This window comes from Molossus molossus, unplaced genomic scaffold (assembly GCF_014108415.1).
Source record: "Molossus molossus isolate mMolMol1 unplaced genomic scaffold, mMolMol1.p scaffold_m16_p_12, whole genome shotgun sequence".
In the NCBI taxonomy this organism is placed as follows: domain Eukaryota; kingdom Metazoa; phylum Chordata; class Mammalia; order Chiroptera; family Molossidae; genus Molossus; species Molossus molossus.
In genome coordinates, this window is record NW_023425347.1 from 72,455,010 (window position 1) to 72,477,203 (window position 22,194).

General features: G+C 46.3%; 3 protein-coding genes across 3 annotated transcripts; 2 read left to right on the forward strand and 1 right to left on the reverse strand.

The window, feature by feature from the left end:
• Window positions 1–510: 510 nt before the first annotated feature.
• LOC118626783 (ribosome biogenesis protein NOP53-like) lies at window positions 511–4,475 on the reverse strand. Its single transcript, XM_036256804.1, is given in 3 exon segments — window positions 511–1,042; window positions 1,044–1,539; window positions 4,469–4,475. Coding segments are annotated over 3 exon segments (1,035 nt in total).
• A 3,606-nt stretch (window positions 4,476–8,081) lies between these two features.
• Window positions 8,082–10,298, forward strand: KLF18 (Kruppel like factor 18). Its single transcript, XM_036256805.1, has 3 exons — window positions 8,082–8,852; window positions 9,252–9,516; window positions 10,120–10,298. The coding sequence occupies exons 1-3, from the start codon at window positions 8,082–8,084 to the stop codon at window positions 10,296–10,298; spliced, it is 1,215 nt and encodes a 404-aa protein (XP_036112698.1).
• Window positions 10,299–11,688: 1,390 nt separating this feature from the next.
• Window positions 11,689–17,568, forward strand: LOC118626785 (DNA-directed RNA polymerases I and III subunit RPAC2-like). Its single transcript, XM_036256806.1, has 2 exons — window positions 11,689–11,719; window positions 17,183–17,568. The coding sequence occupies exons 1-2, from the start codon at window positions 11,689–11,691 to the stop codon at window positions 17,566–17,568; spliced, it is 417 nt and encodes a 138-aa protein (XP_036112699.1).
• Window positions 17,569–22,194: the final 4,626 nt, after the last annotated feature.

The window sequence follows — 22,194 nt, forward strand, 5'->3', positions numbered from 1 at the left end:
GTGCCCTTAGCGGGAACCGAACCCGGGTCTCTCCAGACCGCAGGCTGATGCTCTAACCGCTGAGCCAAACCCGCCAGGGCATAGGTGATTCTTTTAATTTAGCCTTTTTATTTAAACCAAATCCAGAGTCTTACATAAATCAAAATGACATATTTGCATGTTTATTTCTCACTGTGGTAAAATCAAGAAGCCTGGCTTATAGCCATCTTTTAAGCCCCAGACTCCCCCCACCGTTTAATTTATCAAAGGGTTTACCTTATTAGGTGTATTAAACTAATTTTGATGAAATTTTGATTTCTTCGATTTAACTTTCTTTTGTTGTTGTTGTTGGCCCGAAGGTGTTTATTGAAAGGGGAGGGCTCCAGTATCCAGCATCAGCTACAACCGAGTTTGGGATGGCCCGGGGTCCCCGTGGATGCCACCGGGAAGAAGGGGGTGTCATCCTCCGGATCTCGGAACACCCGCTTCTCCACGAGCTTCACTTTGAACTTGGCTCTTCCCGGGGCTCGATCATGTTTCTCTAGAAGCTCTTGAACCGATCGCCGAGGACGTTGCCCTCAAGCTTCGGGGTCCGGGGCAGTCAGACAGCTCTGAGCTGAGCCGCACGTCGATGTCGGGGGCCTGGTACCCAGCCCTGGGGCTCGTCGGCCTCGGCCAGCCGCTGTGCCCTCGTCGTGCCCGCCGCTGTGCCACCCGGGCCGGGATGCCACGCAGCCTGAGGGGCTCCCGGGGCCGCAGCCGGCGCCCGCAGCATCGGGCGGCCTTTCTCGCCGACGCTGCTGCCCGGCGGGCGGGTGTGCCTCCCGGGCCTGGTCTCCGCCACCTCAGGCCCCCGTCCTGGCCCTCGCCTGGCCGCTCCCCAGCTGCCTTCCAGCGGCCCGGGCACATCTCAAATGCACATTCCGCCTCCAGCTTCTCCGCCTCCTTCGGCCGCTGCAGCTCGACCGCGTGGGCTTCCCAGAGCAGGGCCTGGGGGGCCTCGAAGGTGGGGTTGCAGGAGGCTCCGGAGGGTGTCCCCTGCTCGGCAGGCACCTGGGACGCGGCGGCCGCTTCGCTCCTTCTCGGTCCGCTCCAGGAAAGGCGCATCCGGGCCACCAGCCGCCGCTCCGGGCTCATCTCTGGCCCGGGGACCGCGGAGGGGCCGCCCCGCGGCGTCCTGGGGCCCAGGTTCGGTTTTGGCCGCAGGAGGGCCGCGCGGCCGGGCCTGCGCCCTGCGCACCTCGGGCAGCTCGCCCCGCTCGGCCACCTTGTCCCGACTGCTCTCCGCTCGGGCTCCTGGGCGTCGGGGCCGGGCGCGGACGGCTTTGGGGGCAGGGCTCCCGCATGTGTTCTCCAAAATGAGGTCGACCCGAAGTGGTTTCTTGAGGAGCAGTGGCCTCTTCTGGCCTTTGGTCCTCTTCTTGTACAGCTGCCTGTCCTTGGAGCCTGTGCCCACGAAGGAGTGTTTCATCGGGGCCTCGGAGATCAAGCCGCCGCCCTGGCTCCTGCGCCATCTTGCTCCCACCCTACTCCCCAAGCTGTTGGAAGGGTTGGGAAGCCCTGGCAGGTGCCGGTGAGCACGGTCCGCAGCAGGTCCGGTCCGTCCTGGCCAGGGTACATCCCTGGGCTTGGGGCTCGACGCCCAGGAGGCAAATGATTGATGTTTCATTAATGTGTCTCTCTCTCTTTCCCTCTCCCTTCCCCTCTCTAAAATCAATAGTACATTTTTTTTTAAACGCTTTCTACAAAATAATTTCTTAAAACCTGTTTTACGACTATCAATTGTTGACTTGATGTCAACTTTCATGTCTTCATTCTTTTGTTTTTTTTTTTAATTTTAGAGAAAGAAAAAGGGAGAGAGAGGGAGAGAAACATCAGTGTGAGAGAGAAATATAGATTGGTTGCCTGCTCAGTATGTACCCCCACAAGGGATTGAACCGGCAACCTGTGTATGTGCCCGGTCCCGGAATTGAACTGGCCACCTTTTGGTGTGCAGGAGGATGCTCCACCAGCTGAGCCACACTGGCCAGGCAGGGCATGTCTTCATTCTTTATCTTCAAGGATACTAGAATCAACGTTAGCTTTTCTCTTTGTTATCTAACAAACTCTTTAGGCAAAGGAATTATATTAGGGAAATACTATTTAAAAAGTTGCCAGTAACTTAGTTGTTTACTTGGTTATTTACACAAAGTTCTAAATTTTTATTAGAGTGTAATCTTTACCTTTTAACCAAAGTTGTACAATTCATTCAGGTCCAATTTAATTTTTTTCACTTGACAAGCACTTTAAAAAAAATTTTTTTTTTTTAAATTCTCACCTGAAGATACTTTTTTAAATTTATCTTCAGATAGAGTGGGAGGAAGAGAGAGGGAGAGAAAGGGAGAGAGAGAAACATCGATGTGAGAGTCACATCCACTGGTTGCCTCCCGCAGGACTCTGACCAGGGCCAGGGAAGAATTACAACCGAGGTGTGTGCCCTTGGCCACAATAGATCCCGGGACTCATTGGTGTGCCGCCCACGCTCTGCCACTGAGCCAAACCGGCCAGGGCAAGCCCTTTTTTTTCCAAAGAGAAAATCACCATAAGATTCAGACTACTAAAGACTAATTTCTTCAAGCTATTTACTACGTTTCTTTAACCAATCAATGTAAATTCAGTCAGTGACACTGAATTTGAGAGCCTTACACCCTTTATTTTCTACACCTCTATGAAGTGTACCTTATTCAAAGGTAATTTCCCAATTTATTCAAAGGTAACCTGAAGAGGAACCAACTTTCCTTTGCCCTGATGATGGTGCACACCAAAGGCTTCCTTACTTGTGCTGTTTCAGAATCTGAAAAGCTACTCTCTCCTGGGACCCAGAATCCTTTTGGATGGTCCCTCCTCATTCTCTCTACTCACATAAGGGAAAATGCATCAGTTAAAAGGAGCACACATGAATAGTTCTCAAGACATACATCTGGTGACAACAGGAAAATTTCAGAATAAGTGCTGAAAAATGCCATTTATATAAATTTAAAGTCATGTAAAACACTGTACTTTGACATTTCTGTGCATGGAATAGTGAAAGAAAGTAGATCAGTGGCTGCCTCAGTGGGGGTGAGAAAACAGTCTGGATTATAAATTTATCCCATGATAACAGCTGCCTCTGAGTGAGGGGAGAACAAGGCAACCGGAGATGTGGAGCCGGACATCTTCCAGCAGCGGAGGGGCCCTGGCCCCATCAGGCTCCTATTGATCCACTGGTCTCACCAAACCCATCCTGGCCCCAGGCAAGGGGATGTAGATGGCTAGCATTAAAAATTGTAGAAACACTTTTTTTTAACACTATCACCATTATATGTTTGTTCTACTCTGCTGTTAACAATTACATAGATAGATTCATATTTAACATATGAATATACAAGCTATAGGTGTCACTGCTCATTATGAAAATGGCTTTGGTGGCCAGGAGGGGGAAAAAACTAAGGTAAAAATATAAAGGAAGCCCTGGCCAGTTTGGCTCAGCAGTTAGAGCATCGGCCTGTGGACTGAAGGGTCTCAGGTCCTATTCCAGGTCAAAAGCCTGTACCTGGTTTGCAGGTTCAATCTCTGGCCCCAGTCTGAGTCCTGTGGGAGGCAACCAATCAATGTGTCTTTCTCACATAGATGTTTTTCTCTCTTGCTCTCTCTAAAAATCAATGGAAAAAATATCTTCAAGGGATTAACAAAAAAAAACCATTACCATTTCTAGGGATCTGATCAAATTCTTACTGTTTCATCCTAGAAGTAATTTGATTACATTTATAATGAGCAAAGGGATGGTTATCTATAGAATGATCCGTTTATTAGATTTAGGGATTTAGGTCTGTGTGTGTTTATTTAAGGACTTCTGGAAAACCGTTGGAGTTCAAATCTATAATCCAGGATTAACTCTTTGTGGCCCCCAGCAAATTAACCTCTCTGGGCCTGTTTCTGCATCATATGATGACAATTACAAAGTCCACTTCAGAACTATGTAGAGGAGGCAGTGGGCTAATTCATGTAAAATGCATCCTCCCACAGTAGGAACACTTGGGAAATTATTGCAGTAATGTCCTTGTAGGTAGCATAATCAGTCTGTGTTCTGAGAGGTGGAAAGTATAGTGGACGAAGCCCTGGGCTCCGCCCTGGAGGGCGTGGCAGACCAAAGGGCGAATGGGCACCCCAGCGCATCTGGCTTCCGGCTCTATAAGAGGCCAGGCCCTGCACCGGGCAGCTCAGTGCTGGCTCAGCTCTAGCCCGAGGCAGAATAGAGTGGTTCCTGACCACGCCAGATGAACTAATGGTGAGTCTGCGCCGTTCAACTCGGGGGGCCAAAGTCCTTCCAACCAGTGGGGTGGAAGGTCAGAAACCCCCAGGTGGGCAGTCAGAATCCTAGCGGGGGATCCACTAGGGAGAAAAAGGACTGAAACGTTGACATAATTCTTTTCTTTCGGCACGTGTTCATCGAGCACGCCAGCGTGCCTACCCCGCATTGCCCAGGGGTGCCCTCCTCTAGGTATACGCAGCCCCTCAGAGGAGATAGTGGTCTGGCTGGTCCTGCCGGCTGCTGTCCCCAAGGTTTCTCGAGGGAATGGCCACTGACCTGGTGGTCCGCTGCCATACCCAAACCACTGGTTCGTCCTGGGCAACTGGGAATGTCTGTGAAAGGGATGGAAGGATGCTCAGAGCCCAGGGTCTGGGTGGGATGGGTTAACATTAGAGATCAAGAAAGAAGGACTGACTTCCTTCCATCTTCCATCCTTCCTTCTTTCCATCATTCCGTCTTTTCTTCCCTCCTTTCCTTTTTTCCCCGGAAAATCTTTTTATTTTCTTTGTTGATTTTTAGAGGGAGGGAGAGATAGAAACATAGATGAGAGAGAACATTGATTGGCCGCCTCCTGCATGCCCCCCACTGGGGACCGAGCCCACAACCTGGGCATGTGCCTTGACTGGGAATCAAACTGGCAACCTCTTGGTGCATGGGTCGACACTCAACCACTGAGCCACACTGGCCAGGCAGGAAAACCCTTTTATTTTTATTTTTCTCAGTTTTATTGACAAAAAAAACTCATATATATATATATATATATATATATATATATATACACACACACATACATATACATATACACATACACACACATATATATACATGTATATATATATAAAATACATATTTCTCTCTCTCTCCCCGCCCCCTTTCCACTCTATTTTTTTTTAAATCTTTGTTGAATGTATTACAGATGTTCCTCATTTTTCCCCCATTGACCACCCCCGCCCCCCTCCTGCCTTTTCCCACACTGTTGTCTCTGTCCATTGGTTATGCATATAAGTTCTTTGGTTTATTTCTTCCCACCTCCCAACCCCTTTCCCTTTGAGGTTTGTCAGTCTAGCAGTGAATTTGTACTTCTTAATCCCTTCACCTTTTTCATTCATTCCCCCAACCTCCCTCCCATCTGGCAACCAACAAAATGTTCTCTGTATCTATGAGAATGTTTCTGTTCATTTTGTTTGTAGATGCCATTGCCGATAGATATGTATTCATTGCCATTTTGTTTGTTCATATATGTTATCTTTTTCTTCAAAAAGACCCTTCATCATTTCATATAATAACGGTTTGGTGGTAATGAACTCCTTTAACTTTTTCTTGTCTGGGAAACTCTTTATATGGCCATCGATTCTAAATGACAGCTTTGCAGGATAGAGTAATCTTGGTTGTAGGTTCTTGCTTTTCATCACTCTGAATATTTCTTACCACTCCCTTCTGGCCTGCAAAGTTTCTTTTGAGAAATCAGCTGACAACCTTATGGGAACTCCCTTATAGGTAACTAACTGCTTTTCTCTTGCTGCTTTTAAGATTCTCTCTTTGCCTTGAACCTTTTGCATTTTGATGATGATGTGTCTTGGTGTGGGCCTCTTGGGGTTCATCTTGTTTGGGACTCTCTGTGCTTCCTGGACTTGTATGTCTGTTTCCTTCACCAAGTTAGGAAAGTTTTCTGCCATTATTGTTTCAAACAGGTTTTCAATTTCTTGTTCTCTCTTTTCTCCTTCTGGCACCCCCAAGATGCGAATGTTGGCACGCTTGAAGTTGTCCCAGAGGCTCCTTTCACTGTCCTCATTTTTTTGGATTCCTTTTTCTTTTTGCTGTTCTGATGGGGCGTTTTTTGCTTCTTTATATTCCAAATCAATGGTTTGCTTCTTGGATTTACGTACTCTACTATTGAATCTGTGTAAATTATTCTTTATTTCAGTTAAAGCCTCCTTTGTTTCTAACTGTGCCTCCATCATTTCTGACTGGTCCTTTTTTATGCTCTTGAGGCCCTCACTGAGTTCATTGAGCATCCTTATAAGCAGTATTTTGAACTCAGCATCTGTTAGGTTGCTTATCTCCATTTCGCTTAGTTCTTTTCTTGGGGTTTTGTTCTGTTCTTTCATTTGGGACCTGTTTCTTTGTCTCCTCATTTTGGCTGCCTCTCTGTGTTTGTTTCTGTGTATTACTTAACAAGAGGTATGGGGCTATCTGAGATGAGATGCTGCTTGTTTGAAAGAATTTAGGAAAACCTGAAGCAGGATCCAAGACAGGCCAATCCTATGGTTAAGCAACTGGCAACAGCTTGGGTGGGCCTGAAAGCTGGGTGGGGTGGCGCCTCAGGGAATCACCAGGGCGGGGCTACCAGTGTGAGCCAGGTTGCTGGAGTCCCAGATATGGGGACTGTCTGCTGCCCCAGGGAAGGGCTCACCAAAGGAACAAAGGCCTCTGACAGCACGTTTGTCCCAGAGAAAGCCCCCTCTCCAGCCCTCACTCCAATGCCAAACAGCTCAGTTCTTCCCTGTATGTCTCTGGTGCCCCTCGAGCTGCCTTCCCTCCAAGCTTAGAGGGAGAGAGTCTGATAAGTCCGTGCGTGGGCCCTTTAAAGAGCTGCCTAGGGCTCCAGCACATCAGCTTTTCTGAGCCTCAGTTCCCGCTGGTTTTTCCAGCCAGAGGACTTCTCTTCCTGGCACTGGAACCCTGAGCGGGGTGTCTGGTGTGGGACGGGGACCCCTCAGTCCTCAGGGAGGACCTTCCCAGCCGAGGTGTCCCTCCTGATTTTTATCCGCCACACATGGGTGTGGGACCAGCCTGTCGCGCCTCCGCCCCTCCTACCAGTCTCGATGTGGCTGCTTCTTTAATTCCGTAGTTGTAGGACTTCCATTCAGCTTGATTTCAGGCGGCTTTGATGATGGTTTTTCTGTAGTTTAGTTGTAACTTTGATGTGGTTGTGGGAGGACGTGATACTGCGTTTACCTACGCCGCCATCTTGACCGGAAGTCTCCCTTTCCACTCTATCTGAAGATAAATGGAAAAATGTCCTCGGATGAGGATTTAAAAAAAGAAAAAGAATCTTCCTTTTGGGACAAGTCACTTCCCTTCCCAGGACTTCTGTTTTCTCTTTTTTGAAATGGGATTAATCTTGGCTCTATCTTGTATTTTAAAGTTCATTAATTTAAATGAACTTCTATTTTAAAGTTTATTAATTTAACCAAAAATCCAGTGCCATGTCTGGGAGGCAGGGCATCTTTGAAAAAGTCTCTGGGGCAAGATCTCTACAGAGGATGGTGGAGTATTCATTCATTCATCTAGAGTCCCATCTCCACTGGTAGATAGGAGGAGTGTAATAATAGTTTACATTTTAGAAATGTTATTCTGGCCCTGGCCGGTGTGGTTTAGGTGAGTGAGTGTCAAGGCACATGCAGGAGGCCACCAATAGATGTGTCTCTCTCGCATGAATGTTTCTCTCTCTCTCTCTCTCTCTCCCCCCTCCCACCCTCCCTTCCACTCTCTCTAAAAATCAGTGGAAAAATATCTTTGGATGAGCATTAACAACAACAACAAAGAAATGTTATTCTGACTGTGGGATGGGGTGGTAGTGGGGCACAGGTGCACTGAATGGAGTTGATTCCAGACTCAGGCTAATTAAGAGGCAACTGCAGGCTTTCAGGCAAAAGATGATGGTGTGCTAGATTAGGATAGGATCAGCAAGGATGGAAAGGAAGGGTATGTGGGGTTGGGATTTGAGTTGGGTAGGATCCCTAAACTCACAACTTTTTTGCAGGATCTCATGGCTGAAGGTCCAGTTCAGTTATCAGGCAACTGCAAAGAGACTTACTCTTTACTTCAGAGACTCGAGGACATTGAGGAATTTCTCCAGGAACAACCTGAGACACATGAGGCAAGAACACCAGCTGCACCAGAGCCACAGCTTTATATGCCTCTTTCTGTCCATGGTGAAGACAGCCAACATGAATCCATTCAGAACCAGGTGATGACTCCCTTGAAGCCCACAATGATGAATTCTGCGTGTTCTAACATCCCTGGGACAGTTCTTGACCAGAACTCAACAACACTCCCTGTTAAAGCCTTTGATATGCCCCCAAGAGAACTAAGTGCGCCTTTCTTCATGGACCAGAAGGTGACCTCCTTTGATCAGAGAAAACCCACAGCAGCCTCCTGCATGATACCTGTCACTGAAAACCCAAAGACATCATTCACTGATTGCCAAAAGACAACCATCACTGCAAACAACATGACAATTTCCAATGCAGGCAGCCAGATGAAGACCCTCAGTGAGGAACAGACCTTCTACAGAGGCCAGATGACCTTCAGTGGGGACCAGACCCATTATGGAAACCGGATGACCTTTGGTGGGAACCATACCCGTTATGGAAGCCAGATGACCTTCAGTGGGGACCAGACCCATTATGGAAACCGGATGACCTTTGGTGGGAACCATACCCGTTATGGAAGCCGGATGACCTTCAGTGGAGACCAGACCCATTCTGGAAACCGGATGACCTTTGGTGGGAACCATACCCGTTATGGAAGCCAGATGACCTTCAGTGGAGACCAGACCCATTCTGGAAACCGGATGACCTTTGGTGGGGACCATACCCATTATGGAAGCCAGATGACCTTCAGTGGAGACCAGACCCATTCTGGAAACCGGATGACCTTTGGTGGGGACCATACCCATTATGGAAACCAGATGACCCTCAGTGGGGACCAGACTCATTATGGAAGCTGGATGACCTTTGGTGGGTATCAGGCCTATTATGAGTGCCAGATGACCTTCAGTGAGGACCAGGCCCTCTGTGGGGTCCAGATGAAGAACCTTAGTGATGAGCAGACTCTCTATGGAAGCCAGAAGACAGCTCTTAAAGGGGACTACACAATGACCTTTACTGGTGACCAGACCTTCACTGCGGGCCAAATGACAACATACAGTTGTGACCAGACTCTCTATGGGGGTCAGATGACAACCCTCACTGATGACCACACTCTCTATGGAAGCCATATGATGCCATGTCAATCATCATCATTGCCATACCCAGGATTCCTGTACTTTTCAAATTCCCATTTGACCCAAGGACAATCCCAGAGAAGTCAGTTCCAAAATAATGTTGACATTTTGAAGCCCTACATTTGCACATACCAGGACTGTGGAAAATCGTATTCAAAGCGTTTTCACCTCCAAGTCCATGAGCGCAAACACACTGGTAAGTGAGGGCTGAGGGTTAGGGGTAACAAGTAAATCTAAAGATTTGTGCCTTTATAAAAATTTGAGATTGTTGTCCCTCTAAGACTGGGACCCTAGTAGACCCTAGAAAAGGTTGGCAAATTTGAAAGGGTGGATATAGCAGTCCTAGGAACAAGTCTAGTTCTGGACCAGAGCCAGCCTGGCTGCAGCCTTTTTTGTTGGCTCTGCTGGGATGATGAGAATAAGTGGGGAATTGTTTAAGTTCTTACTGATTTGACACTACCTCTACTGGGACTGTCACTCTACTGGGACTCTCACTTCATGGACCTCTCCTCAGATCCAACAGACCCTCTCCCTCAACTTCCCTATCCCTCCTTATCCTCCTGACCCTTCTCCTATTTTCCTTTTTCTCTTCCTTTCCTTCCTTCATAGCTTTGTTCTCAGCCTTCCAGCTCGTGCTGCCTGCCTTCTTTTTCTCTTTCACTCACCCTCTGCAGTCTCCCTTCCTCTGGCTCTCCCTCTCCCACACCAACACACTCAAAACATTTTTCTTCTCCATTCACTTTCAGCTTCTTTGTCCCATGCTCCCTGAAACATGACAAGTCTCTTTCTCTCGGTCTAGGAGAGAGGCCCTACAAATGTGATGTGAAGGGATGCACCTGGAAATTTGCCCGTTCAGATGAGCTCAACAGACACAGCAGAAAGCACAGTGGGGAGAGACCCTACCAATGTACTTCGTGCGACAGGAATTTCACACGATCTGATCACTTAAAGCAGCATCAGAGAGTCCACAGCCGGTGACTATGAACCCATCAGCCCATGAGGAAATGAGCACAGCCAAAAGATTCTCCCTTCCAAGCCTTTGTCTGCTCAGCATCTAGCACCATGCTACTACATAGTGGGTGCTTAATATTATTTGCAAACTTTTTAAGGTTTTTATTTTCTAAAACATAGAAGGAACATATGTATGCATTTCAATAGAATCAGAAGCACTAAATCTGTTCAAAAGTTGAAACCTCCTGCCCTGGCCAGTGTGGCTCAGTTAGTTGAATGTCATCCATGCACCAAGAGGCCACTGGTTCAATTCCGGGTCAGGGCACATGCCTAGGTTGTGGGTTCGATCCCTAGTCGGGGTGCATATGGGAGGCAACTGATTTATGTTTTGCTCTCTTGCCCTCTCCCTTTCTCTCTAAAATCAATAAAAACGTACTAAAAAATAAAGTTGAACCTTCTGTCATGGCTGCTACTTCTCTCAGGCAAAGTGTCTCCTATTCCCCTCAGGCTTCTCAATATGCTGTCAGAATACAGAGAGTGGTGGCGCTGGAGGAGGGACGGTAGGTGCTGACCAAGAGGGGAAGGATCTATGTTTTCCACTAGGCCCTGAGCCCTTTTCTTCATTGTTTCTGCTTACATGTCTGCAGCGGGGCGACCTGTGGCCTGTTTGTCTTTGCATGGCCGTGGCTTGATAACTGCTTCTGAGGGGTTTAGCCATTTTCCCTGCTGACTAGGTCCTTCTCCCAGCTCTTGCAGGTTTTGGCCTCTTAAATCTGGCTTGAACCCCCATCCAGTCCCCCAGCTTGTGTAATATCCTCCCTGGCAAAAAACTCTGGGTAGAGTCAAGGATGTGATCTATCCCACTTCTTATTTCCAAGGGGGCACTTTGAGGGCTTGTTTGGCGGTTCTAGCAGGGGAGCATAGCTACTTGTATACCCTTGACTGAAGACTGGTCCTCTCCTCCAGGGGGGAAGGTCATCCTCTTCCACTGAGCCTGCAGCCTTGGGAGGGACATACATGGATGGGTGAGGGAGGAGGGGACACCTGCCTAGGCAGCCAGATCAGCTGAATCAACCCTGGCTATCAATGGGGTGACATGTCGCAGCCAGATCACCCTCACACCCTCCAAGGGGGGGCATTTTGAAAAGCTCTTTCCACATGGAGCTCTAAGGGAATCCCCAAGCCTTCAGTTTGCTCTGCAACATTCCAGATTCTTCCTGACCCACCCACTCTCACCTTACAAATGCCCCAAAAGCTACATCCCTGAGTCTTTGAAGGCCCCAGACAGCATTCTAAATCAGCACTGTGGGCAGTTATTTTTTCTCCCCCAGTAGCCATTATAGTTTTGGGTAGACGATAGTATTAGCCGTTGGTAGGTAATTAGGTAGGTTCGGGGTCATCCACATGGCCCACTAAAATGCAGCAGTTATCAGAGATTTTGGGCAAAGGTCAGTAGTGGTACACGTAGACAATACATCTATACCAATAATACATTCAATGGGGGAGCCATACACAGTGAAGGAGGTGTGACAAGACCTGAAAGGACCCACTGGGCTTGGGCAAGAACACCAGTGGTAACGGCCTCAAACCCGGAACCAAAGAGTTTTATCTGCTCCCCCCTCATCCTAGAGCCAGATTTCAGGAGTCACAGTCACCTGTGCACAAGCAGCCACAACCCGAGCAGTACATTCCTCCCTTCCATACTCATTAACCCCTGACCTTGGCGTAGGGTCTCCGGTTCCCTCTGGGGACAGAGGGACCTTGGACTAACCCTTAATCTTATTTATTTTTTAATGCCAAGAGGTTCAGATAAGATTGGCAGTATTCTCCAATCATTGCCAGGGTCACAGAGCCCCATCAAGTGTCCTGTGGCCTGGTACTTGGCCCTGAATTCCTTGGTCTATCTATCTCCTCCTTTGAGACTGCCAATAATCAAATTCAGGGATCTTTTGGGGAAGGCCTTTGCCCAGGTTGGCCAGGAGAGGGCACTAGGTTATTACTCTGAGCTGCTCTTTCTCCTAGTTAGTCTGCTATATTGCCTGTTGTCACTGTTTTGTTTTTTTTAATCCTCACCCAAGACATTTTTCCATTTTGTGTTCAGATAGAGTGGGAGGGAGAGAGAGAGAAACATCGATGTGAAAGGGACACATCGAGTGGCTGCCACCCACACGACCCAACCAGGGCCGGGGACAAACTGCAACCAAGGTACGTGCCCTTAGCGGGAACCGAACCCCGTCTCTCCAGACCGCAGACCAACGCTCTAACCGCTGAGCCAAACCGGCCAGGGCAGTTGTCACTGTTTTCATGTCTGGGAATTTATCAGTTAAGGCTGGACTGTGTCGTGGACCAATTTACCTGACTTCACATGGAGGTGTTTTTTTTAAATTCTCACAAGAAGATAGTTTTCCATTTATTTTCAGACAGCGTGGGAGGGAGAGCTAGAGAGAGACAGAGAGAAACATCGATTGGTTGCCTCCCAGACAACCCAGGGACTGAACTGCCACCCCAAGGTACGTGCCCTTGACAGGAATCAAACCCACAACTCTTTGGTCCATGGACCAGCACTCTAACCGCTGAGCCAAACTGACCAGGGCTAAAGCTTTTCTTAAAATAATTTTTCATTATTGATTTTAGAGAGAGAGGAAGGGAGAGGGAGAGAGATAGAAACATCAATGAGAGAGAACATTGATTGGCTGCCTCCTGCATGCCTCCCACTGAGGATCAGGCCCACAACCTGGGCATGTGCCCTGACCAGGAATCAAACTGGTGACCTCTTGGTGAACGGGCCAACGTTCAACCACTGAGCCACACCAGCCAGGCTAAGCTTCTTCTTCTTTTTTTTTTTTTAAATATGTTTTTATTTACATTTTAGAGAGAGATAGAAACATCGATGCGAGAGAGAAACATTGATCGGTTGCCTCCGGCACATCCCCCACTGGAGATCAAGCCCGCAACTGGGCATGTGCCCTGACTGGGAGTCAAACTGGGACCTCTCAGTCCATGGGTCGATGCTCAAATCACTGAGCCACACTGACAGGGCTCACGTGAAGGTTTAACGGGACCCAGTGACCAGCACCAACAGGAGCAGCATGGACAAACTTGGAAATTTGAGTCTGGCTAACAGCCTTATATCCACTGTTTTCAGTCCCTCACTGTAGACCCAGGGGATCACAGGGATGACTCGCAGAGATGTTAGAGTCTCGCCCTGGCCGGTTTGGCTCAGCGGTTAGAGCGTCGGCCTGCGGTCCGGAGAGACCCGGGTTCGGTTCCCGCTAAGGGCGCGTACCTCGGTTGCAGTTTGTCCCCGGCCCTGGTTGGTCGTGCGGGTGGCAGCCACTCGATGTGTCCCTTCACGTCGATGTTTCTCTCTCTCTCTCTGTTCCTCTCTCTCCCTCCCGCTCTACCTGAACAAAAAATGGAAAAATATCCTCGGGTGAGGATAAAAAAAAAAAAAAAATGAGAGATGTTAGAGTCTCTGCAAGTGTGTTCCACACAAAAAACTTGTCAAGAGTGGTTCAAACTTCGAGAGTCTAATAGTACCCACAGAAGAAAGAGGTCTTAGATGTTCACACCCTCTTATCTACCTCTTCCTCCTCCTCCTTGGGCAAAGTGGCCTCTGTTAGGGTTCTGTAGTAATGCACCCCACAAAGCAACACTCTCCATCACTAAGTTTAACAAGATGATCTTTTTCATTGTGGAGACAAACTAACCAAGTCACTAAGGTCTCTTTGGGCCACTGGACAAAGTGATTCCAAGAGACTCTACACTCCCACTGAAGGCATGAGTTGCAATAACACATGGAGTCACAGGATATCCCTTGGTCCCAGGGACCTGCTCAGAGCCCCTGGTTATTGGGTGTAATTCAGCATGTGAGGTCTCTGGCAATTTGTGGTCCCATTGTTGCAGGACCACGAGCAGCAGCCAGAGAATTGCTTCCGTAGCTTTCTTAGAGTCCCTTTGTTGAGTTTCTAATTTGACCCAGTGGGCGAGCCCAGACGGATTTGGGGGTAAATGGCTCCCCTTAGAACTGAAGGATTTCTGTAACTAATCCCCAGCACTCCCCAAGGCCATAGGCATGGCTGTGAGAGTGCCCCCGGGGACCCCCAGCCGTTCCTTCTTCCAGACAGCTTTGTGCACAGTTGGCCACCCTGCTCACTTAATCAACTTGTTGAGTTGCCAGGTGCCAAGATGGTTAATTAGAACAATGGGTCAGGCTGAAGGTAGAAATCAAAGCTTTATTCACTTTCTGTGACAGTGGAAGAAGAGGTGAGAAGGAGAGATGCTGGCTCCCTCGTGCTCCGTTTTCTCCAGGATGCAGGCAGACGGGAAGTATCTCACTTCCCGCAGCCCCAAACTAAACGTTTCTGCCTTCCATGGACCTGGAGAACCCTGGGAGGAAAAGGAGAAAGGGCTAGGAGAAGAAAGTACTGAGTCAGAATGAAGTGTCTCACCAAGGACCTCAGAAGGAGGTCTCTGATGGAGGTGACTGGCTATAAACACCAATATGCATAAGAGTGTGTCTGGCCCAGAGGGCCCTGAGTCCATGCAACTCCCTTCAGAAAACTCAGTGCCCTGGCTGCACACCATCTGCTGTGGGGAGGGCAGCCTCCTCCGTGAGGCCAACCAGGCCAAGCCTTATGTCAGGCCTAAAAAAATCATACACAGGATTTGGGCCCGGAGCCAGACTACTCACTCAATTTAAGAATTGGAATATTATTGCCCTGGTCAGTCTGGCTTAGTGGTTAGAGTGTCCATGATGGAAGAGCTTTGGAGTGGGGAAGAACAGGGGAGACAACCCTGGTGGTTAGCAGACAGACTGAATGCACTGGTGTGGGTAGGAGGCCTGGTGTCTGCCTCGGGAGGGCTACATGAAGGGGATCAGCAGGCTGGGCTGGGGCTGCAAGGTCAGTGAATAATGTGGATCTGGTGAATGAAGAGGCAAAAAGACCAGTGGAATAAAATAAGAAGTTCATAGACAGACACAAGTACATATAGAAAATAAGTATATGGCCCTGGCCAGTTTGGCTCAGCAGTTAGGGTGTTGGCCTGAAGACCAAAGGGTCACAGGTTCAATTCCAAGTCAAGGGCACACGCCTGGGTTGCAAGTTCCTTCCCTGGCCCTGGTTGCGGTCATGCGGGAGGCAACCAATCGATGTGTCTCACACATAGATGTTTCTGTCTCTCTCTCGCCCTCCCTCCCTTCCATTCTATCTAAAAATCAATAGAAAAATATCCTCAGGTGAGGATTAACAAAATAAATAAATAAAGCACTAAATAAGTCATAATATAAAAAAAGAAAAGAAGTATATGATAAAAGTGACAAAGCACTTGGAGCACATAAACTTGAAGAAATTGTGCTGGGCCCTGTCCTGTTTGGCTCAGCAGTTGGAGCGTCAGCCAGCAGACCAAATGATCTCAGGTTTGCTTCCGGGTCAAGGGCATGTACCTTGGTCGCATGTTTGATCCCTAGCCCTGGTTGGGTCATGCAGGAGGCAACAAATCGATCTCTCTCTCTATCTCTCCCTCCAGCCTTCCCTTTCCACTTTATCTAAAAATCTATAGAAAAAATATCCTTGGGTGAGGATTAAAAAAAGAAAGAAATTGTGCTGGGTCAGCTACTTAACTGACTAGCAAAAGTTAAAATTAGGTTTGTAGCTCGTCCCATACATAAGAGTAAACTCCAAATGAATCAGGTATCTAAAAGTAAAATATGAGGCTCTGGTCAGGTAGCTCAGTTGGTTAAAGCATCGTCTTAATACACCAAGATTGGGGGTTCCATCTCCAGGCCACAAACAAGAATCAACCAATGAATGCATAAATAAATGGGACAACAAATCGATGTTTCTCTCTCACACTCACCTTCCCTTCCTTCCTCTCTAAAATCAATCGATAAAAAAATAAAAATAGCCCTGGCCAGTTTGGCTCAGCGGTTAGAGCGTTGGTCTGCGGTCCGGAGAGACCCGGGTTCGGTTCCCGCTAAGGGCATGTACCTTGGTTGCAGTTTGTCCCCGGCCCTGGTTGGTCGTGCGGGTGGCAGCCACTCGATGTGTCCCTTTCACATCGATGTTTCTCTCTCTTTTTTCCTCTCTCTCCCTCCCACTCTATCTGTAAAAAAATTTTTAAAAATAAAAAATAAATAAAAATAAAATATAAAACCATACAAGTATTAGAAAAAATATATGAATTTCTTTATAACCAAAATTTAGAGAAAGGATTCTAACTACAATTCAAATCCAGATGCACTAAAAGAAGAGGGTTGGTAAAATTACATGAAAATAAAAATCTTTCACATGGCAAAAAATACAGCTAGTTAGCCCTGGCCAGGTGCTCAGTTGGATGGAGCACTGTCATCATACATGAAAAAGGTTGAGGGTTCGATTCCTGGTCAGAGCACACACTTAGGTTTTGGGTTCAGTCCATAGCTGGGGTCCCTACAGGAGGCAAAGGATCGATGTTTCCCCCCCTCTCTCTAAAAATCAACAAAAACACATCCTCGGGTGAGGGTTAATAGATAGATAGATAGATAGATAGATAGATAGATAGATAGATAGATCAAAAGACAACTGGCAAACTTTTAAAAATTGAAAAATACACCAAAACCCAGAGGGAAAAAATGGACAAAGTCATGGACAATCACAAAAAATAAATTTAATAGCCCATAAATATATGAAAAGAAATCTAGAGGGGAAAAGGAGAAACATCTGTAACAAAAATTAGTTAATTACTTAAAATAAATAAATTTTTTTTTAAAGAAAAAAATTTAATTATTATTCATAATTTGCAAAGAGCAAATTAAAACTACAATGGGCTTCCTTCCTGCTTCGTTCGCACGTTTCGGGACGTGGGAAAGAGCGTCCAGGCAACCAGCACCACCTGAGGAGCCCGGGAGCCCCGCCGTGGACGAGGACCAGCGCTGGAGAGGAAAATGTCTGGGTTGAAGACCTCAAAGGCTGAAGGCGAGAGGAAGACAGCCCTGGAAATGGTCCAGGCAGCTGGAACAGGTGGACACTGTGTGACATTTGTTTTGCATGAGGAGGACCATACCCTAGGAAATTCTCTTCGTTACATGATCATGAAGAACCCGGAAGGGGAATCTTGTGGATACACTACAACCCATCCTTCAGAGAGTAAAACTAATTTACGCATTCAGACTCGAGGTGGTCTTCCAGCTGTTGAGCCATTTCAAAGAGACCTGCATGAGCTCATGAACGTCTGCCAACATGTGCTTGACAAGTTCGAGGCCAGCATAAAGGAATATAAGGACCAAAAAGCAAGCAGAAATGAATCCACCTTCTAGTCCCTTGTGCACTATACAGGGAGGAACATTCTCTAGGATGTTCTCTTCGTGATCTTGTAAAACCCAGAAAAAGAAGTTTGTGGTTACAACATGATCTGTCATTCAGAAAGGTGTGATTCTAGCTATTAACCCGTTACCGCTATTGGAATCCCTGCAAGAACCTTTGCATTCTTCAAATAAATTCCCTCTTTAAACTAAAAAAAAAAAAAAAAAAAAAAAAACTACAATGAAAGTGAAAAGAGTGGAGTAGGGACCTCCAAAATTTTTCTCCTCCGTAAGAGCAACAAGAAGACCAGCAAAGCCCTGGCTGGTTTTGCTCCGTGGTTAGAGCGTCGGCCTGTGGACCAAAGGGTCTTGGGTTCAATTCCAAGTTAAGGACACGTGTCTGGCTTGCAGGTTTGATTTTATCCCCAACCCTGGTTGGATCTCTCCTTTCTCTCTCTCTCTCTTCCCCTCCCTCCCTTTTACTCTCTCTAAAAATCAATGGAAAAATATTCTTTGGTGAGGATTAACAAAACAAACAAACAAAAAACACCAGCAAAATTGTTAGAATCAACTTTTTCAGAATTCAGGAAATTCATCAAAGGGTTGCAGCAATCTGGAGAGCATTTGTTCAAGAAAAATGACTGAATATCAGTAAAAACAGTGAGCTATGTGGTATTTCCATTTGTCCTATTCCCATCTACCCCAGCTCCATGGTAGCCTTGAAAACCACCATCCTGAGGGGGTCAATGGGGACTAAAGGGGGGTGGGCATCTGTAATACATTCACAATAAAGATGAGTTTAAAAAAAAAGAGCCCTGACTGGTTTGGCTCAGCGGTTAGAGTGTCAGCCTGTGGTCCAGAGAGACCTGGGTTTGGTTCCTGCTAAGGGCACGTACCTCAGTTGCAGTTTGTTCCCAGCCCTGGTAGGGTCGTGTGGGTGACAACCACTCGATGTGTCCCTTTCACGTCGATGTTTCTCTCTCTCTCCCCCTCCCACTCTATCTGAACAAAAAATGGAAAAATGTCCTCGGGTGAGGATTAAAAAAAAAAGAAAAGAAATCACCATCCTGTAGTCACAGTGAAAACTAGCAGCCCAGCAGCTACTAGAGGCAAAACAGGATTGAAGTCTCTTTAATGCTCCATTTCCAGAAACAGAGCATGGAAGTCTGAGTTGAAACAAAGACTAAAGTTTGAGAAGACCAAGGTGGCTAGAATTTGTGAGGCAGAATACTTGAGGGGATAAAGTTTTTCAGAGAATACACTCAATATCTTGAGGGGTGTTCTTTGGAAGGATTTTTGATTGAGCACTGACAAAGCATGAGAATTATCCAAGACTAGGAAAAATATCACAAAAAAGAAATAGGCAGGCCCTGGCCAGTTTGGCTTAGCGGTAGAGCATCGGCTCGCGGACCAATGCGTCATGGGTTCTATTTCGGTCAAGGACATGTATGTTTGGTTTCTGTTCATCCCCGGCCCTGGTCAAGGTCATGCAGGAGGCAACCAGTTGATGTGTCCCTCTCACATCAATGTTTCTCTCTCCCTTTCTCTCCCCTCCACTCTATCTGAAGATAAATAAAAAATATCCTTGGGTGAGGATTAAAAAAAAAAAAGAAGTCCTGGTTGGTTTGGCTCAGCGGTTGGAGCGTCGGCCTGCGGACCAGAGAGTCCAGGGTTCGGTTCCCGCTAGGGGCACGTACCAAAAAAAAAAAGAAGAAGAAATAGGCAGAACAATTCCTGGAGCTCACACAGGACTGGAAAAAGTTTGTTTTCACTAGCCAGAATGTAAAGACATAATATACAGATCAGGCAGAATCCTTGGGGATTTTTGTTGTTGTTTATTTGTTTGTTTTGCACATATATATAGTAGTTAGGCTAAGTTAGCTCTAGAAAAAAAGAAGTTTCGGACCTGTCCTAAAAAAGCTTAAAAGTAAGCCTCATATAAATAAAAATTTCTGAGGAAAAAAAAAAGTAAGCCTCAAAGGGATCCAACAAATTCTAAGAAGTAAACGCCAACACTATTTAAAGGAATAAAACAAAACCCAACAATCAACAATGTAAATTCACAATTGTCTGGCATCCAATAAAAAAGTATCAACCATTCAAAGAAGCAGGAAAATAAGGACAATTACCAGAATAAAAATCAATCAATACAGACCCAAAAATGACAAACATGGTAGAACTGAGACAGGCTAGTAAGCCAAGACAAGCAGAATAGGGAAACTGAGACAGCAGTTTGCAGCCATCTAGATGCCTAACATCTAGACAATCTAGATGCCAAGCAGTTTGCAGCCATGCAGAAAATCCTATCTTCCCTAACTCAGGGACACTTAAGAGTAAATGGTTTGTGCTTATCCCCAACCAGGGGGTAAATAGCTTACATCACGGTACTCAGGGAGACAGATAGCAGAAATCTAATTAGGGCTATTTGCCAACCACACCCAAGGACAGATAAAGAGAATAAATCTCATTTTGGCACATCAACATAATGAATACCCTATTGAAATCCTCCCCTAAACAACTTTTAAAACCCCTCAAAACAAAGGTCCCAGTGCACGCTCTCCTTCCAGGGAGGACACCTGCACCTCCCCTCACCCCTTCTTCCCCCACAAGTATGCATCTCCTAAACTCTAAGGGTCTCACAAGGTTTTCAACCAAGGCAGCAATGGGTGGTGGCAGTTTATCCCAGGCAAACCCCAAGGACCTCTTTACTCTGACTTAGTGAGCCAAAGCAAAGCAGCCTAGGCTCATTTCCCCAGTCCTTTCTCGTTTCACTGTCCCCAGCTTTAATAAATGTCCTCTAAAATTTACCTGTACTCATGTTGTGAAACTTTTCCTGCAGAAAGTCAAGAACCCATACACTACAGGCTGACCCTAGGCAGACCCACTCAGGGCCAAGTCACTTTCCGGTAACAGAACTAACTTAGGAACAGAACTAACTAACTTAAAACAGCTATTGTAACTATGCTTCATATGTTCAAAAATATAGAGGAAAGCATGATCATAAGAATAGAAATGGAAGATATGAACTACTAGAGATGAAAAATATAGTATCCGAAATGAAAAGCATACTTTTGGGAACTGATTAGATACTGTAGAAGAAAAGATTAGTTAGATTGAAGATATCTAAAATGAAGTAGAAAAAGAAAAAAGACAGAAAAAAATGCACAGAGGAGCATCAGTAAACCATGGGACAACATCAAGCAGTCTATTTATTATATGAACAGACTGTGTGTCAGGAGAGAGGGGACAAAAAATTGACAAAACAAAGGCTAAACTTTTTACAAATTTTACTAAAATGATAAGCTTTTGGATTGAAGGTCAATGAGCCCCAAACAGAATAAAGTTCAAAACCACATTAAACCAATCACTATATTGTTTAAGAATAGATACATATATAGTAAAAACAAATAAAAGCAAAGACAAGATTAACCAACATTCAGGATAGTGGTTACCTCTATGGAGGATGGGGATGTGATCAGAGAGGGGAGCACAAAGGTTTCAAAGGTATTAGTATGTACTTTTTCTCAAGTGACATAAATGTTAGATGTTTATTTTTTATTTTTATTTTTTAAATTATTATTATTTTTATTGTCACCCAACGACATTTTTGCATTTATCTTCAGATAGAGCAGAAGGGAGAGAGTGAGGGAGAGAGAAACAGCGAGGCGAGAGAGTCACATCGACTGGTTGCCACCCACACGACCCCAACCAGGGCCAGGGACAAACTGCAACCAAGGTTTGTGCCCTTAGCAGAAACCGAACCTGGGCCTCTCTGGTCTGCGGGCCGATGCTCTAACCGCTGAGCCAAACCAGCCAGGGCTAGATACGTTTCTTTTTGTTTTATTATTTAAATTGCATCCATACAAAATAATGCTTTTTGCATGTATAATAGAGATCATAGTAATAGAAAATTAATTTCTTCTGTGCTACCTATAACACAGAGTCAAAAGCCTGGGAGTCATCCTTGACCACACCCTCAACCAAATCCAGTTAGTTATCACTACTAAATCTTCCTCATCTTCGACTTCCACACCCTGGTCCAAGCCTCCTTCACCTGACCAGGAGCCCTGAGACCGATTCCTCTCCCTTAAGGCAGTCAAAGAAACCATTTTAAAAATGTGCTTTATTTTATCTTTTTATCTTGAATCTAATCTCACCCACTTGCTATCAAAAGCAACAGATAAGTAAATTGTCCAAGACCACACAGCTAGGAAATGGCAGAGATAGGATTCAAGAACGCACAATGTCTTTCCCACCCACTTATCCTGCCTTGTGTTGAACAAGATAAAACTGGGAGAGGCTTGGCCCAAAGTGGGCATAGGGTAATCACTGGTTAAAGGATAGATTGATTTATTCTCCTCCAATCACCCCCTCATTATGGATGGGACCTAGTGCCCGGGTGGGAATAAAAGAGATCTTCGTTATTCAAAACCTGAGTCCTTAGGGCCACTAATTGGGTCACAAATAAGCAAGTGCCGTTTTGTCCCTACTTTAAAAAAAAAAAAAAAATCGCCCTGACCAGTTTGGCTCAGCGGTTAGAGTGTCCTCGGGTGAGGATGAAAAAAAAAAACACATCCCCTCCCCTCACTTGGAATTTGGGTGGCGGGCACCTGACAGCCTGGCCCAGGTACACTGGGGCCA